This window comes from Watersipora subatra, chromosome 9 (genome assembly GCF_963576615.1).
Source record: "Watersipora subatra chromosome 9, tzWatSuba1.1, whole genome shotgun sequence".
In the NCBI taxonomy this organism is placed as follows: domain Eukaryota; kingdom Metazoa; phylum Bryozoa; class Gymnolaemata; order Cheilostomatida; family Watersiporidae; genus Watersipora; species Watersipora subatra.
In genome coordinates, this window is record NC_088716.1 from 12,667,835 (window position 1) to 12,688,352 (window position 20,518).

The window sequence follows — 20,518 nt, forward strand, 5'->3', positions numbered from 1 at the left end:
CACTATCGTTATTATCACTATCATTATTATTACTATCATTATTATCACTATCATTATTATAACTATCGTTATTATCACTATCATTATTATCACTATCATTATTACCACTATCATTATTATCACTATCGTTATTATCACTATCATTATTATTACTATCGTTATTATCACTATCATTATTATCACTATCATTATTATCACTATCATTATTATCACTATAATTATTATCACTATCATTATTATCACTATCATTATTATTACTATCATTATTATCACTATCATTATTATCACTATCATTATAATCACTATCATTATTATCACTATCATTATTATCACTATCATTATAATCACTATCGTTATTATCACTATCATTATTATTACTATCATTATTATCACTATCATTATTATAACTATCGTTATTATCACTATCATTATTATCACTATCATTATTACCACTATCATTATTATCACTATCGTTATTATCACTATCATTATTATCACTATCATTATTATCACTATCATTATTATCACTATCATTATTATAACTATCATTATTATAACTATCATTATTATCACTATCATTATTATAACTATCATTATTATCACTATCATTATTATAACTATCGTTATTATCACTATCATTATTATAACTATCATTATTATCACTATCATTATTATTACTATCATTATTATTACTATCATTATTATCACTATCATTATTATCACTATCATTATTATTACTATCATTATTATAACTATCATTATTATAACTATCATTATTATCACTATCATTATTATTACTATCATTATTATTACTATCATTATTATCACTATCATTATTATCACTATCATTATTATAACTATCATTATTATCACTATCATTATTATCACTATCATTATTATCACTATCATTATTATCACTATCATTATTATCACTATCATTATTATTACTATCATTATTATTACTATCATTATTATCACTATCATTATTATCACTATCATTATTATCACTATCATTATTATCACTATCATTATTATCACTATCATTATTATCACTATCATTATTATAACTATCGTTATTATCACTATCATTATTATCACTATCATTATTACCACTATCATTATTATCACTATCGTTATTATCACTATCATTATTATCACTATCATTATTATCACTATCATTATTATCACTATCATTATCATCACTATCACTATTATCACTATCGATATCATAACAACCTCCATTAATAAGGCTTAATAATTAATGAATGAGAAATAATATATACATATGCATTTGGTTCGTTTAAATGAGTGGTCTGCATTGGACAGATTATAATTTCCATTGTACATGTAATTCTTTCTATCTGAATTTAGCTTCATTTGAGATTCATAGAAAAGGATTCACAGGCTGATCATTAGTAAAAGGTAACTTTTGAATCAATGCTAAATTATCAGAAATAATAAAGTGCATTATGGATGTCCAAGCTTTTAATTTCATTCAATCACAGAATTCTGAATTTGTGAAATCCAATTAAAGAAAAGACTAGAATGTTAACAAATTTGGGTCTCGATCCCAGACCATTCAGCTTTTTAGACTGGCTCTCTAACCAGCTGAGCTAATCAGTCACCTTCATAAGCCTCAGAATAATTGTGTCAATCAGAGATTAAAAATTGCCTAATGCCAGACAAAGCAAACAGAAGAAGGGACCAGAAGGGACAGTAATAATAATATGGATAACTCTTACAGTTTTCACTGCAGTTAATTAAACAAGTTATTAACTTCATCAAACACATTTGTCATTAAAGCAACCCTAGCTATATAGCTCTCTATACAGCTCTCTAGCTATAGAAGAAGGTTGACAATTAACTTTAGAATTAGCCAATCACAATCAAGCACTATAGATTAGGGTTATATCAATCAGTCACTAAGAAGCACTAATCCTAAAACTATTTTAATATGCAATTTATCAGAAAAACAAACAGTATCGGAAGCCAATTGAAATAGGGTAAAGTTCTGGGAATTTTTGTTTAAAAAATCATTTGGACTTGTTTGAACAGTTTGCGATTTTAAGTTGTTTTACTATAAAAAATTACAGGTGCAGGTAGCAGTCAGTAAATAGCATTAGACTTGAGACTGAATCAAAATATACAGTAAATGCTCGTACGACGCAAGTGATTCATTCCGAGAAAGTTTAATTTCCGAGAATTCCGAGAAAGGAATTTTATGTTACACGAACAGTAAACTACACATAAGTTGCCTAGTTCTAAGACCTTCCCTAAAACCTACTAAACCTAAATTTTCAATTTAATAACTGTACAGCAACGGTGGTATTCTCAGTTTGCATCGGCAAATTTTCTCCTTTTTTATCGCTTTTATCCGTAATTTTTTTACGTTACTCGGAGCGCACACCTTCAATGTCAATTTAAATTGATTTTTTCGCATTTTTCTAGAGAGCAGCTTCTATAAAAAAGACAAAATAAATAATATTGTATGTCTAAAATAGAGTAAAACAAAAATGTACAATTACTAGCGTGAGAGCTGTCTGTCTGTCCGTTTGTCCAAAGGCAGGGTTAAAGGTTAGGATAAAAGATTGATTTTAATGAGATGCCAATTCCTAGCGTTCAGATTGGTAGACTGACACTCTAACAGCTGCACTAATCGACTGCCTCCAAGCATCTCAGAATACTTGTGCAGCTACTTATTCTCTCACATGATGATTTCTCACGGTGAACTAGCTCGGTACCTCTGACAAAATCTCTCACGGCATGCTAGACTGTCAAGGTACTAGCATATAATTATTACAGAGACACCCCTATACTTTCTGTCCCAAGTGCGGCAACAAGCGAAAAATCAATATTTCACTGGCTAACTATGTGACTCTCACTATTCTAACTGAATTTGAGAACCTGCCCTTAGTTGACATTTGGTGTTATATGGAACTTCTTATGTAATACGAAGCGAAAACTTTACGTAAATTCAAAGTGAAATTTCAAAGTCAAATTTAAAGTGAAATTTACACTATAACAGCGCCTATTGCATATGAGAATCTAAACATTATATTATTTAAAATTATTAACATATTAAGACGTGACCATGAGCAAATAGATCAAAAACCACAGCAGATAACCTTCAAATCTGCACAGTCTTGCCTTCCCCTATTTTTCCATTCTCCACAACTCTCACATACCTGGGAGTTGCACAGAAATGTCTTTATTGATTGTCTGTAGGTTGGGCTCGTGCATAGTCACCCGACCTGTAGCTGTCTGCAGGCTGCACGTAGAATAGATCCTATACATAGCCTTCTCTTCACACCAAACCTTCCTCTTTTGTAAGGGTTCCGCAAGCTTTGTGAGGGCCATGTGCAACTTCCTCCACAACAGGACCATCCCTTAGAAATATTGGATTAGATATTTAACAGGGTAACTAATTCTCTACTGGCTTTAGAGTGCTGCTGTTAACCGACCCTGTTTACCTAACATACCAACTGATGGTCCATGACAGGCCATGAATCTGTAAGTACCAAGTACTTGACAATAAATGTCTGGTTATGGAGACTTGAACTTGAGTCAGATTGGTTCTTATTCAATGTTTACAGATGAACTTACACAGAACTTTAATAAATTTTATCAGAAAGTATCAGTATTTTTCCATCATTTGTGATTGTTTTTGATGTTTGAGATAATCTGACAGCCAGGATGTTTCAAGATTAAATTCAACAAAACTTGATCATGGTTAAAACACTCGGTAGAAAAATACATGCTGAAATGACATCACTAGTTGCGTGGCTGTCTGTCTCTCTTGTTATTGATATCAGCTGTTGCATTCAAGTTGCAGCATTACGTGTCTCTATTCTGTCAGTCTCTCTGCCGAAGTACAACTATTAATAGATGTCATAATTGCCCTTTCGCTTATATCTGAGTTAATCTTTTTATCGATATTTTTATCAATAGATTAAACTTGTTCAACTACAAGCTAGCAATAACGAATAGCACAATTGTCTCCCCATGACTTACAGTGGAAGGCTAGTTTTAAGTCGTTGGTTCTGTGCCGACTGCCACTGATTATATCTGATTGTTTCATGTACGTGTGTCCAACTTTTAATTTAACATCGGGAGTCATTAACAAAATGATTTTTTTCATTTCATGCCAAAAGAAAGAAAAAATTGGAAGACAGAACTCAGAGATTATTGAGTGAGTTGAACAATTGTGTTTTAACACAACATGCTTTTTATAAACTCTATACAAACTGAACAGGCTACTGCTGCAGAATACAACTATGCGAAAATTAAAAATTTCGTGCCACTCATGAACTGACAACTACCAACTCCTTGTCACACACGTGCTGTTGCTTCATTTGATTATGTACTTGGAGATGGCTAAAATTAATCAATTACATGAGTGATAGATATTCAAATAAACGTACTGCAGTTTGATTTTGGGAACTTGAACTGGAGAAAAAAGCAACTGCATTTTAAACCATTGTAAATGTTTATTATTTATATAATAAATAGAATTTCATAAAAGCAATGGATGTGAGAAACCGTGAATAGATTAAAATGGATTTTGGGAGTAAAGAAGACCAAATTAAAAGCAGCAACCTATTCACATCCCTTTAAAATGTGAAAGGTCCATCTCAAAGATGTCCAAACGGTGCTGCTTAAGGTTGAAATGTTTATGTGATTTTCAAGTATTATTAATTCAGAAAATTAATCCTCGTTGATAAATAAACTAACCTATCAATTACTAGCTACACACCTGGTAAAGGATGCAGAGAGCTGATCTTGTTCAGCTGGGCTTGAGCCGTGCTCCAAGGAGCCAGTTTCTTGCTCACCACCTTCTTCCTCTCATAAGGGAGACGCAGGTCAACAAAAAGAACCTGAAAATGGATAGTGTTTTAGCACTACCAATATCAATGTGGAATAATGAATAAACCATCAACTCCTGTACAGGAGGCTAGCGGTTCAAAACCTGGTGGCTACTAATTGTGAGCAAAAAGCACTTGTTATATATGCGACTGTAGACACATAGTATCTAGGAGTGTAGCGGGTTTTTGCCAGTGATCCAGACAAACTGGAGCTCATAGAACAAAAGGCCGATTTACATTATATCGCCATATGTCGGCATTTTCCTTCTGGCGCTCATCATCGATTATGTGAACTGGGAGCCGATAGCATCGACAAAGCGACGCGGATATGTCGGGAAAGTTTGTAGCTGTCAAACTTTCCGATATTTGGCATACTGGAGACAAGCTGGAGAAAACTCATAAACCTAAATCATTTTATCATCTTAACTATAATAGGAGCCGTGTCCATCTGTAGTTAGGGATAGAGGCTAAAATAGAGGTAAAATATTGCTTTGTACGGGACTTGAACTCATGACATCCAGTTTAGTAGACTGACATCCTAACACTTGCCCTAATCGACTGTCAAATTGAACTTCAGAATTGTGCAAATATTTCTCTGTCCTTTGTGACAAAGAAAGCGAGCTGAAATAATCTAGATGAAGTTTGAAAAATTGATAATTTTTCGCAGCAGAACTGACCATGTCCCGCAGTGCACCAAATTGCTAGGGTTAGAGGTTAGGATGGAATATATAATATTAAACATTAAATATAAATATAATGAATATTTAAATCGAAAGCTGAATAGGTGATTAAGACTATTTATTATATTTACAGGTGCATTACATTTATTACATTTGATAAACCTCACAGTACTTAACATACAAGTGGAGATGAACAGGTAGTACGATTGTAGACAGAACAGTGTTACCTTCAACAAAAATAAAGACAAAATCAATACTAATGTGGAAGATGTTATGAGACTTTTAAGATAACACAGTTTAATGCTTTTGATCGAATCATCCCAATAATGAGACACACAACACTAATTTAAGAGTACTATTTTATCAAACTGCTGAACACATCTCATAAGAGATGACATCTCTTAACAGGTGGCATTTCATAGCAGGTGACATTTCATAACAGGTGACATTTCATAACAGGTGACATCTCGTAACAGGTGGTATCTCGTAACAGGTGGTATCTGTTATGAAATGCCAGATGCCACCTGTTACGAAATGTCACTATAACAGGTGACACTTCATAACAGGTGACACTTCATAACAGGTAGCATCTCATAACAAGTGGCATCTTGTAACAGGTGACATCTCATAATAGCTGGCATCAACATTTTTGCTATACAAATGCGAGTCCACATGGAGATTTAATACGTGATCTCCGCACTTGCTTGTAAAGCACTAAACTTAAAATTCCCTCAATAGCCTTCAGAGGAGATGTGTTATTGGGTAGCAGGGTGAAAACAGTAAATGTATAATGAAATGACAAGACAAGAGAGGCTATTGTTACATAACAGTGAACTCTTTCGATATGAAGAGAGGTTATAATTGCTCGCCAAGTACTTATACAAAACGTTAATCACAGATCACAGAGTTGACAGACCCATTCTATACAATGCCACAATAAATTTAGGATATCGGGTTACCATTTTGCAAAAAAGCAAACCAATTGATTTTCTTTTTCTTTTTAAATTCACAGAATAACACAATTTCCTGGTTTCCAATTTTTGCTATTTCTGGTTTAGGATGGGTGAAAGAAAAATGGTCCATAGCAACCTAAATGTATTGTCGCTAATAAAGTTCTTCACCATTGGACCTCAGATATTTTTGATAAATATATTTTTATATTAGAGAAAAATGGTCTGCGATTTGGTAAAACTATAAGAGCGATAGCATTTTTCTTTTGCAACTGGTTTTACTAAACTTGAAAAAACCATTAAACGTGGCTTTTCATGCGTTATAATGCAGAATTTTCTTCTAGCTCCAAAAAGCATTAGATTGTAGATCTATAGATTATAGATCTATGACAAAAACTTTAGCATTTACAGCAAACATCCGAGTGTACATCAGCAAAGATTTTTAGCATGAACTAATTTTGTTAGAATGAATAAACAATTCTGCATTGGAAAAAGTAAAAAAAATCACTATAAGTTGTTCATCTTAGCACATCTTGTATCTCTGCAAAAGGCCATATCGCAATGTTGCTTTAGCAATAATTCAGTATATAGCCTAACTACCTCTCCGATATCTTTAGCCGAGTTGAGGTCCAGCCTCCTCTTTGCATATTTTTGAGCCTGAGACTGTATGAATCGAAGAACTTTTATAATTCCAGCTGACTGCTTTTGAATCTCCTCTACATCAATGCCTGGCAACAGAAAATAAAGAGTTATCGTCCCATGAAAGGTGAAAAGACAAATCTAACATTTGACACCTTCTGTAAAGTAGGTTGGAGAAGTAGGACGAAGAGAAGTATGACCTTTTTAAATGCGAATACAGCTTCAATCTTCACTATAATAACTAGAAATTCCACTGTCATACAGCCCACGACCAAAGTGATATTGGAAAAAAGAAAGGGTACTGATGGTTGAGAAATACAATATTAGCAGTCAAATAGGATAACTGCAATGGTAGTTGTAATGTACTGGGTGTGGGTGTTATTATATACAACAAATAGCAATAATGAAAGGAAAAGATTATATGTTTATATCTCTCCTCCTGCAAAAAGAGAAATGCAATATCGGCCAATATAAGAAGTAAAATGCACTGACATAGATTTTTAGAAAATCTGTACTACGTAGCCATTGTTCTGTAGTCATCCAAACCTATAATTAATTATTGTAATAATCTCATTAGAACCGTTAGAAAAAATATCATCGTCTTTCCCTTTAGGCTACTTACACTGCGTTAGATTTTTAGAAAATCTGTACTAGGTAGTCATTGTTCTGTAGTCATCCAAACTTATAATCAATTATTGTAATAATCTCATAAGAACTGTTAAAAAATATCATCGTCATTTCCTTTACTTATACTTCGTTGGACATCAGTTAGAATACGAAAGTACTTGAATGTGTCGGCAAATGAAATTGAAAATGAAAAAATTGAAATCGACAAGAATGAAACGATTTCTGTACTCCTATGTTAATTGCTGAAACCTTGGGAACAATGCTATAGACTGGTGAAAAGTGCACGTTTTTTTCGTGAAATGCGCAAGTCTTTATCGTTCTATTCTCTGTTTCTCGGCGTTTCAATTTCCGGTCTTAACTTTTATTAAACCAAGCTTTTCAAGCGTTTTGTGATGATTTTCGTCCTAATAAATCTGTCTATTTATGTATAATCCGATCAGATGGGTTAGTTTTAGGAATTTGCGGTAACCTTTCAAAGGCTTGGTAACGTATTAAATTGGTTTATATGCGTCTTGTACCATTATTATACTTAAACGACTTTACTGAAAAATATTAAATTTGTTGATAGGATTTCGTTGCAAGGGTTTGGTGACGGCCGTTAACGGATAATTTTTCGGGAGTTGTGTGCACATGTGCATTTATCATAAATCTCCCAATCAATCACTTCACTCTTGTTTGGTCGTGGGAAAACCGTGTCCAAATAAAATTTGGATCCAAGTTATGGTTGGTACCAACTGCACCACTCAACCACCTTTCCATATCTAGGAATAAGTGTGCACACACTTATTTCACATGACGATCTCTGAGCGTACTGGTAAATATGAAGGTAGCGTTTTGTTACCTTATTGTACAAGAGTCAGTTGAATATCACTTTTACAAAACCTCATATTAGTTAACTCAGTAGTATAAATGTAAGCACAGCATTAAGTTAAATTTATCAAACTCTTTTTATAAATTTGAGATTGAAAAATAAATAACTAAGTGAAATAAAGCACCAACTTTTTATGAATTTGTTTCTATTAATGGAACAACAAATATTTCACAACAAATGGTAACAGCAAATGTGTTGAGAATTATCTAAAAACATACCTACAACAAACAAGCAATAACAAATCAATATAATCAATAACACCAATCAATAAAAAAAGGTATAAACAAACACAATAACTGTTGCTAGGAAATATTGCCCAAGTTAGTAGACAGATTTATTATTCATATTAGTACCCTGGCAGTGAGAGCTTGCCAAGTGTACTGGTAAAGCACAAAAAGTGTGACTGCGCAGAACTATTCTGATATGCCGGAAAGTGTTATGCGGAAAACTGTTAGGCTGCGAAGGCAAATATCATGAGTTCAAATCCCGTACGATGTGATTCTTTTTCCTAACCTCCAACAATGGTTTCCGACATACTAATGGACACGGCTGCTATTATAGCAAAGTTTTCTGTAATACTTCTTTGCCAAAAATTTGTACAATAAAACCACAATTAACCAATTATAGGTGATTTAAATCCACAATCACATGGTGACCACATCAAGGTATCAATTCTAATCAAACCAATGAGTGGAGCTGAAATAACAAACCACAACTGTGGTTAACCAATGAAAGGCAGTAATAAACCATGGCCATATCAGTTAGCATAAAAACAACTATAATTCTTAACAGACTAACTTATTGTAACAATAATGTAGCATTTAGTCAAGTTTACTGAATTGAAGGATTTCACGTAACAAAGGTGTTTCAGGAGTAATCTGCTCTTACAAGATGACCTTTTGGTATCATGACAACCATTGCATGAACCTTTTGAATAACATTACACTATGTGTGCTATAAGCTATTTAACATGGCATATTTAAAAATGAGCTCAAAAAAAGCGCGATAACGACGCTAGCTTGTGATAAAATCACGGTTTTTTTGAGCTCATTTTTTTCGGCGTTCAGCCTATTGAACATCCTGTAACAAGCTACGAGCAATTTTAAATGGTTTAACTACCTTCCATAAAATACTGAGATTATTTTGAAGGCTGAATTTAGATAATAATGGGTTTTAAGACACCCATCTTTATCATTCTAAATCGGACTAAACATCCCTAACTTCCGTTCCTAACAAGCTAGGCTACATCAAATATTTATGGGCGGAGCTTGTTGTGCCGATTGCGTTGTCTTCGAGACCGATATTAAAACGCTTTAAAAAAGCCTTCATTACTTTGGAAGTTAGTGGATCAATCTTTATTTTGAGTACAAAATCGGAATCAGTGTGTCTGATTTACCTAGAAAATACGGCAGTTATCGCTTAGTCTATATAAATCTGAAAGTTTGTGTGTATGTGTGGGTATATGTCCCCCGGTATGCCCGGCTACAGCTATTAAACTATTGGAAAGAAAAATCTGTATCGCAGAAGATTTCATCTTAGAACCTCCTGTTCACCAGGCAAACCTCTTAACAATTTGACTTGCAACAATATTCACATTACCGTTATTTGATATGAAAAGATTCACCATATCTTACTCTGTTGTGTTGTAGGTGCTAAATGTGTGGAAAGGTGATTACAAGCTCTTAAAAGCTCAAAAAACAAACAGAAAATCGCAGCCACACGAGACCGCCGTAGTTTGGATTCCTTTTCCAAAACGGCTCAAATGTGATGTAGTTGTGAGAGATGGTTTCTGTTTACACTTTCTTGCAACCTTATTTGTCAAAATATTTTCACAAATATACTTCACGCATTCAATAAAACTATGTCTATTATTCTTACGCGTCTGTTTTATCGTCATCGTAATGCTGTCACTTTTACCACTGTTACCTTATAACTTACCGTAAAAAATCGTTAAACTTTTTAACCTTAGCTCGAAGGAGTACATATCATTGTCTGATAATCATGACGAGCCTGTTGGTCACCTGTGATAATCGAAAAGTGCTGCAAAAACTATTTGCGAAGTATTGGGTCACATGATCAGAGAACGACTTGACGATTGAATAATGCTGAAACAAAACTGTAAAGTAGCGAGCATCTATATTTGATACAGGATCTTCGGTAAAACCTGAAGTGTTTGTCATAAACTAGTACTACGATAAGTTTTATATTGAGCTTTGTATTGTCCTTTCAATTCACGTGAGAACATCACGTGACAAGACGATAACCAAATTTCGTGGTTACGTCATTGAAATAAAGAGATTCTAATCTACGGCGGCTTTTCGTTTTTGAGCTTTTAAGAGCTTGTAATCACATTTCCACATATTTGGCACTTACAACACAACAGGGTAAGACATGGTGAATATTTTGATACCAAATAACTGTAATGTGAATTTTGTTGCAAGTCAACCTTTAACAATTTAGCTATGAGAGATTGATGAATTCAATGGGAGATATATGTCACTATGTGGGTGAAACTACGCTACCGCTCTCCGTGAGAGCAAGCATTTAGCTCTTACTAGTAAGCTTACTCAATTTAGCCATTGACAATGCGCCAGGCCAATAGCAAGTGGCAGGTAACTTCATTACCTCTAGTTATTTATAAGCTGAGTTTTAATACCCGTGCAACGCTGGGAACACAGCTGGTCTTTACTACAATAAGAGCAGTACCCGTCTGTCTGCCTGCCCGAAGCAATGCTGAAAACGTTAGAAAAACGTTAGAAATACACGGGTATTGAACTCAGACCTTCCATCGTACCATCCGGCGCTCTAACCGCTACACCTCCCAGCTGCCTTACCACTTCATGGATTAATTATGTATATAGTGATTACTCATTACAAGCTCTCATGGTGCTCGAGACTGCCAAATATACCAGTGCAACTAAAATTACAAATGATAATACCTCTACCAACAATCCCATAAAAGTCTATATAAAGAGAAATATTTAATTCAAAGCAATTGAACATTAGAACAATGTAGAGTTTACATGCTGATATCTCTTTGCAAGGCAGAAGCAATGATCTCTTCACATGATAAAATCACTCACCGAGTCCATCAGACTCCATCCTGGCTAGACAAGCTAAATGAGGCATCTCAACATTTGTTAGTGCATGCCTTAGCCCTTGCTTATCTATCATTGCAAGGAGAGGTTTAAGAACAGCCGTCATAGCCAGTGCTTCGTAGCAAGCCCTCAGTCTAGGAGACGCACTGGCATGAGGTGTCAGACCTACACTGCCATTCCCGACGCAAGCACCGATGTCTACAATGTATACCAAAGAGTTACAGTGTAATAAAATTGGTTTAAAAATTTGATGCTAGCCACCAAAATCAGCTCCAAGTTTTTGGCACTAACAGAGTGACTTTAAATGACTTGATTTTTACAGTTTTATATTAGGAGGGGGGTAGCTGGCTGGGCCAAGAAGAGGACCAGCTAGACCAGGCCATCTGGCCAAAGGAAAAGCCGATTAGACAAGCAACTGACTGGCTGAACAAAGGACCAGCCATTCCCAAAAAGTGGGCAATGCCAGCATGAATATATGATGGACAGCTACACCTCTCTACAGGGAGCACAGAGTGAACCACAGCCAAAGGACACAGATCGACTGCATCGCTCTTTATTATACACATATCTTTTTTGTATACTCTATCTTTAGATTAGCAACTACAGTGCACCCTCAGGATACGATTACCTTGGTATACGATTTTTCACCTTACGAAGCGGAACGTGATGATTTTTCACCATACGAATCTCATTTCACCATACAAACTCAACAAAATTTTCACTCAATTTCAAAGATACCGAAATGCTGTTTGCCAACTGCTCTCAGCTCAGCAATTTTCGTGCGTACAATGGTAATATTTTCCCTTTACAACCATTAGCAAAGTTGGAGTTGTGGTCCTTTCAAACAAAAAATCAATGGTCAGACAACTTTCCTAAACCTGTTAACAAAAATCCACTTCATCACGATAACAGCATCGTTTGGGTTTTCTTGCCGAATTAGGTTAAAAAAGGTTTTAAACAAGTCCGCTAAAATTTATGGTGAAAGCGAAGACAGACACTGATAAGTGATAAATTTTATTGATAAAAAGTTGAAATTCAGTAAAATAGTTGAAAATACACACTAAATCTTAGCTTTAAGTGTGTTTAGTAAGGTAAACATATTTGAGGTGAATTCAAAGTCTATGTTATACGTACGTCTGTCTTGAAGGTAAGAACTCCCTCTGGTATGTACTGCACATGGTACATTACAATGTTACATGTTATTGCAGATCTTAACCACTAAATACAATAAAGTTACTGTAAGTAATTATAATTACTAAGGTTTACATACTATTTTGTTACTAACTTTTAACTTGTACAGTAATTATATAAAATTTTGATAATTATTTACCAGGGTATGTTTGCATTATATAATTACTATGGTTTCATTATTAATTATTATGGTTTCATTACAATTATTATGGCCCTACATAAGATTTTTTCACCATACGATGCCAACACTGGAACGAATCAAAATTGCATCCAGAGGATGAACTGTATACTCATTAAATCTAGACAAGTGCAGGTGTCTTTGGATAGTAAATGTTGACAGAGACCATTAACACTCTTTGATAACTATGGTTTTAACTAGACCTTGAAATATTTTATTTGTTTTAAATATTTTAATTTCAACTTTTCAGGCATGACTAAAACCTTGAAAGAGAAGATAACTCCGTATATTCTAGTTGAAATACTTTTTTACAAAACATCAATTTTTATGTCAAACCTTATTAATAAATTTAAAAACTCATACTTTTAGTAAAAACAGAGTCGAACCAGGGCGCTGCCTTGCGTATCACCCCGGGCAGATTATACTCCTTAGCATCAGGCTCAAGCATCCAAACGATAACCTTTGGGTCAAGAACAGGCCCTAGGTCAAGGTGAGTTCCCAGTAGGGCTGATAGTCTCTTCATATGCTCTTTACCATCAAACATTACCTGAGTGAGATAGATGATGAGCAAATGAGACACAACCATGTTTAACATATTCCATATGTCAAACAAGTTAACAAATGGAATATGTTGAACATATGTTAAAAATTAACATGTTTTAACATATGTAGGCATGCTCTAGCAGGTAAAATATTTAAACATGAATTTGCATGAAATTGTAATAGATTTTATCACAAAGTATGGATATTTCTCAACATTTGCAATTGTTTTTGGCATTTCAGGTAATCTGACTGCCAGGATGTTACAAGATTAAAATCAACAAAACCTGACCGTGTTTAAGAATAGAAATACGTGCGTAATGACATCATTAGCTGCTCTCACAGCTATCGTTGATATCAGTTATTGCGTTCAAGTTGCAACGTTACGCGTCTCTATCCTGTCGGTCTCTTTCCAACTAGTATTAATAGACGTCATAACCGCACTTTCGCTTGATTTGAGCGTTTTAACCATAGCCAAGGTTTGGTGAATTTAATCTTGAAACATCCTGACAGTCAGGTCACCTCAAACATCAAAAGCAATCGCATCTGATTGAAAAATACTGATATTTTTTGATAAAATCTATAAAAATGTTGTACAAGTTTATCTTTAAACATGCTCGTACCTTTTTTTGCTTTAATAAATTGCATATAAACAGCAACTAAAAAAAATTATCAAATGACAAAAAAATTGATGAGTTCTCAAGATTTGCTTAAAAATTATGATCTAAAGTGTTTGAAGAACACAAAACTAACTGTGGTCAGGTAAGGTTTAAATTTAATTCAATTAAAAATTATCACTAAAACGAATCTTTACTATAATAAAAACAGTCTATCCTTCAGAAGCCAAAGTTGGAGGTTAAGAAAAAAAGATTGCATTGTACAGGATTCGAACTCAAGCCATTCAGATTGGTAGACAAACAAACACCCACGCAGACATTGTACAGATAACTAGTCTCTGCACTTTATAAACACACCTGATGGTCTCTCACAGTATTCTAGACTGCCAGGGTAATAATATTAATATATGCAGCATCACACCAACTTAACTTGTCAAATTATGCTTTACTTCTTATGCTGAAAAATAATCATGAAAAAAATTTTCTTCAGAAACAAGGTATGACAACTTAGAAAAAGTATCAGATCTGCCATAGGACCATCATGTGACTGACTGACCAATAGTACACTAGACAGCCAGCATGTCAAACGTGGCTTGGATACCTACAGACAACAATCAATAAACCCAAGTAGCTACCTTAGTAGAGTGAGGGAGTACTAACATCTTCCTGATGGCATCAAGTTTCTGCTCAACATCAGATGAGAGGTCTATGTAATAGACTACAGATTTGAGAGTGATAGCCACGCCTACCACAACCACACCATACTGCTCCAGTACAACTCCCTCTGGTGAGACCGAGGTACTGTTAGAAAGACGTCTCTCACCTGTTAGAAGTAGGAAATAACTGTTTTGAAACGCAATAAAAATCAAAATATCTTTAGTCTGCTTGAGCATAAAGAATTACTCGGCTGTTAAATTCCAGGAGTTAGCACAACAATTACAGTTATTTCTCTTTTTCCATAGTAAATCCAGAAGGGACAGACAACTCCCTATGAAAAGTGAAAATCCGTGAAATAGAAACTAATAAACTCATATCTAATAAAGTCATATTTTATTAATCGTAAACCTTTTCATCTTTTTCTCAGACTCATTAGACAATTTTGAGGGTCAACAACATTTGAAAGGCAGATGATGGGTGTCACAAGCACTTCATTAAAGGCAGCAAAAAAACAGCGATGACTGCTATCAAAATGATGCTTGCGGAAGCATTAAAGCGATTTACATATTTGATATGCTTTAGTTTTTCTTACTTTTATGGATTTTTTTACTTTGTCACAAATACTTTTGATTCCACAAAGCACAGAAACCGCGAAAGTTGAACTACTTAGTAGCCAGGAGTTGCTGCATATGTGGAGTTGTCTCCACAAAAGAGAAAAACACCAAATTTACATTTTATGAATCACAAAAGGCTAAAGCCTTTAAAGTTGACTGATTTTGTGATACGGAATCAGGCCTCAACAGTGTTCAGCAGTAACCATAGAAATGGACAGCCATTTTCAAACTAATGCATCGGAAGCTCTGCCCTGAAGAAAACCATTACTGTAGACAGATACTAGTTGCTCGCATAAAGATTCCTTCTCATCCTAGCTGAATGTAGACTGAATACCGATTTTTACAGAGCTTTGTTTTTAAGATTAATGTTTCAATAAAGATAAAAAAACAGTTGCATACATGTAAGTGAGGAGGCTGTTCTCTCACCTAAAGAAATTTTAGCATCAGAACTGTGCAAACCTATACTATCTTGATCTTGCGTCACCTCTTCAACATTTTCACCACAGGCTAAACTAAGAGAGTATTCTGTAGCCTCAGACCAATCAGACAAGAATGTTTTAAATAGTTGGGGGTACTGTGAAACGTTAACGATCTCAATTTTTGGGGTCGTTTGTAGCTTGCTAGGATTGTCTAATGTATCAGGTACAGGCTCTTCCTTCTTTATTACAGGGCTGCTCTCAGGCTTGGCTAGTAACGATCTATTTGGGGTGCCACAGGTCGAGTCTGGCATAGGACTCCAAATCAAACTGTCCATAGATTCTAAAAGATATATTTTATGTGGACAGCGGTCAGCCACTAGTTAAAGACTAGTGTAAAATTCCACAGCTTGTTATAAAGTCTGACCCTTCAAAATAATAACCAATATATAGTGACAGTAATTGGTTGGCAGTTGAGCTTGTCAATTTTGATTGGCCGGCTGGTACAGTACCAATGTTTGATTGGCTGGCTGGTACAGTACCAATGTTTGATTGGCCGGCTGGTACAGTACCAATGTTTGATTGGCCGACTGGTACAGTACCAATGTTTAATTGGCCGGCTGGTGCAGTACCAATGTTTGATTGGCCGGCTGGTACAGTACCAACGTTTGATTCAACTACTGATGAACTGAACATACAAAAAATATTCTTGGATGGTACAGATCAGTCGAAATCCTCCAAGAGTTGATTTAAACAAGGAATACTCACTACTAAATAGATCAGCTGAATCTGATGCCGACTTGTTTCCGGAACGTTCTGTTGAAAAAGGGTGGTTGCTAATTATGCTTGACTCGTCTACGTGGCTTCGTATAGGTGTAATAGCATCCTGACATAAACTTTGGTTGACGTGTACCATAGGATTACTAGCTGAAGAATATTCCGGCAAATGAGATCTGTGTGAGTGGTCTTGAGAAGCACCACTCTGTTGTGATAGCTGGCTGCTCCGTCTTTTAATTGTGGATGTTCGGATTCGTTTATGAGGTTTCAGGCGTGTGTATGTTAAATCCGGAGACAAACTTCGGCGTTTAACAATACGTCTCTTTTTCACTGATTGGTCACTTGGTAAATCATCCAAAGAACAAAGACTACTGCTAAGACTAACAGAGCAGTCTGGAGTGGTAACCCTTTCAGGCGTTTTTTCATTTCGGTTCTCTTGAGAAGGAAACAAAAATGAGTCTTCCCAAAGAACCGAAGAGCTGTTTGCAGATTCCGAAAGAGAGGGTTCATCTTGCTCAGTTGAGCTTGTAGCATCAGAATGACCAATCCTTGAATTGTGAGCATCTGATTGGCTAACTGTTAAACACTTGGGTTCTGATTGGTCCGTTGCGTGGCTACCAAAATAAAATCGTTTAACAAATATATCACTATTTTTTGACAGGGAAGTCGATGGAACATCTGGATGTGATTGGTTGGCAGTTGAACTTATCAATTTTGATTGGTCAACTATTACAGAACCAGCGTTTGCTTCAACTAGCGATGAACTACTAGTACAGGAAATATTCTCAGACGGTACAGATCGTTCGAAATTATCCAAAAGTTGATTGTACTTCTTAATGCCATCTGGAATCGTCTGCTTTTCTTCCAAGCGCTCATGACCCAGGCTAGATCTGCTACTGGACGGGTTATCAGCACAATCAACAGTATTATCGGCTGCCTCTCCAGCATGTTTGCTGTCTGTTTGGTGAGAAACAGGTATTGTGGTAGTTACTTGTTTGTCTGTGCCAGGCTCACTCTCATCAGTTGTTTGTGAAGTAGACAACACTGATGAATCGCTTTCACCCTTCTTTAAAAACAAACATAAAAAGAATTAATACTACTATATTGATTCTTAGTAATACTATTATTATCGTCAATGATTAATAACATTACGATTTCATTTAACTTGATTCTGCACATTAACAACCTATTATAACTATCGAATATGATCTAATGATTAATGACCAACAATGTTACAAATACTTTATTGATTGCACAGTTGTAACGAAACTGCCTACTCACAGAGTCAGCATGCCATGATAACCATTGCTTACTTATGCTACAAGTACACTGCCCAAGTATTGAAGAGGTCCAGATTTTAGGTTCAGACAATCATTTGTGGCAATTGTTTATCTCGTCGATCAGAAATTGGCCAATAATCAATCGAAAACTAACAGTTCCTATTCAGACGACTGTTCAGTTAGATAACTTACAAAATACTCCAGCACATAATGAGTGTGGTTGGACCAGAAGGAGGTAGAATGTGAGAATTTTGAACAAATAATTTATATGGTAATATATATAATATATATAATACTAAAAACTTTTGCATAATTTGTGTTACGTTCAACAAATTATGATGTGCCTCTTTTGGTATAACCAACATAAAAAATTGTTGCTTCCATATTTCCATAGTGGCTAGGTAATATTAAACTTTGCTCATCCTTTAAGGTTGACTTGCAATAAAATTCACATTACAGTTATTTGGTATCAAAAGATTCACCATGTCTTACTCTGCTGTGTTGTAGGTGCAAAATATGTGGAAATGTGATTACAAGTTCTTAAAAGCTCAAAAACAAACAGTTAATTGCAGCCACACGAGACCATCGTAGTTTGGATTCTCTTTCCAAAACGGCTCAAATGTGACGTAGTTGTGAGAGATGGTTTCTGTTTACACTTTCATGCAATCTTATTCGTCGAAATATTTTCACAAATATACTTCACGCATTCAATAAAACTATGTCTATTGTTCTTACACATCTGTTTTATCGTCATTGTAATGCTGTCACTACTCACTTTTAGCAGTGATACCTTATAACTTACCGTAAAAATTTGTTTAATTTTTTAGCCTTACCTCGAAGGAGTAGATATCATTGTCTGATAATCATGACGAGCCTGTTGGTCACCTGTGATAATCGAAAAGTGCTGCAAAAATTATTTGCGAAGTATTGGGTCACATGATCACATTACGACTTGACGATTGAATAATGCCGAAACAAAACTGTAAAGTAGCGAGCATCTATATTTGATACGGGGTCTTCGGTAAAACCTGAAGTGTTTGTCAAAAACTAGTGCTACGATAAGTTTTATATTGAGCTTTTTATTGGCCTTTCAATTCACATGAGAACATCACGTGACAAGACAATAACCAAATTTCATGGTTACGTCATCGAAATAAAGATATTCCAATTTACGGCGGTCGGCTTTTCGTTTTTGAGCTTTTAAGAGCTTGTAATCACATTTTCACATATTTGGCACCTACAACAAAACAGAGTAAAACATGGTGAATCTTTTGATACCAAATAACTGTAATGTGAATTTTGTTGCAAGTCAACCTTTAAGTTATAGCAATAGCAACGTAATATTGACAGTATTGATGCTTTTAATAGAAGGTGCCATGCAATAAACTCGAATTCATGAGCAATACATTCACAGAAAATTATATCTTTTAACAAGTCAAAGCAATATTTTGTGTGATTCAGAGGTAAAAATGTTCCATTTTATTTTGTTGTTGTCCAGTTGCCTGAGAGCCCTAGTTGTTGCTACCAATTCATCGTAAACATTTTCTTAAAATTTTGAAAAAATCAAAAAAATTATAAGAATAATTAACAAATGGTAATTATTAATTACCATTTATTAATAAATTATTAATAAATTCATTAAATTATATTATTTATAAATTAGAATTATTTATTTAATTAATAAAAGTAAATAACTCTAAAAAAATTAAAATTTTAATTTTTCTTAGTTATCAATGCTTTATCAAGTTGTCCTTATTAAAACTGTACAAAGGCAGTCCAATTCTATTGACACCATTTTTTGTCCAAAAAATTACCAATTTCTCAATGAAAACGCTAACTTTAAATTTTGCTTTTTCAACTTTTTATGTGTTCACTTTAGCACAAAAAATGTACAATTACAGGTTGTTATAAAGGTAAGTTGATATGCTTACATATCAAGCTGGGCCAACCAATCAGTGGTAATGTTTGAAAAAAACTTTTAAACACTTTGCTTCGGATAAATTAGTTTTTGTTAGAGTTTTGATGAGTTGTTTGAATATATAGATTCAGTGTCAACCATCACAATGAACTTTTGTACAAGATGAATTAAGAACCAACAATGGAAGGCATAACAGTTTTATTATCCAGAACTTAGTTGTGGAGTTTTGCCTACTCTACGAGACAAAAATCTTTATAAAAGATCTAAATTATTTTCATATACTTGCTCAGAATTAAATCGGTCAATAAAAAAAGGGTCTTAATTTGATGTTAATACTGACCAGAATTCGCACTTTTCCATCAACTCCAAGTATTTCAAGGTCGTCTTGCAGCACCTCTCGCGCTTCCTGCATGATCAACTGAGCTGCTTCAGTTATACCTACTGACCTGCTTCTTCCCTTGAGAACAAGCATACGAGCTTTACGATCTTTCAGTTCTTGTTCCGTTTCTCCATATCCCTGTTTTGAACTAACAACAACAAAAGCAACAACTGCTCTAGAAATATAGTGATGAGAGAAGTGATATACGTTTAAAGTAAATTGAA

At 34.6% G+C, this 20,518-nt stretch overlaps 1 protein-coding gene across 1 annotated transcript in view; it reads right to left on the reverse strand.

The window, feature by feature from the left end:
• LOC137404793 (DNA polymerase theta-like) overlaps window positions 1-20,518 on the reverse strand; it is a 50,187-nt gene that overhangs the window by 15,988 nt on the left and 13,681 nt on the right. The window contains exons 11-19 of the mRNA XM_068091025.1: window positions 20,256-20,442; window positions 16,709-17,783; window positions 15,951-16,283; window positions 14,889-15,076; window positions 13,460-13,643; window positions 11,713-11,925; window positions 7,093-7,220; window positions 4,754-4,874; window positions 3,186-3,386 (exon numbers count right to left, since the gene is read on the reverse strand). Of these exons, the coding sequence (XP_067947126.1) occupies window positions 3,186-3,386; window positions 4,754-4,874; window positions 7,093-7,220; window positions 11,713-11,925; window positions 13,460-13,643; window positions 14,889-15,076; window positions 15,951-16,283; window positions 16,709-17,783; window positions 20,256-20,442 (2,630 nt within the window). The remainder of the gene's footprint in view (window positions 1-3,185; window positions 3,387-4,753; window positions 4,875-7,092; window positions 7,221-11,712; window positions 11,926-13,459; window positions 13,644-14,888; window positions 15,077-15,950; window positions 16,284-16,708; window positions 17,784-20,255; window positions 20,443-20,518) is intronic.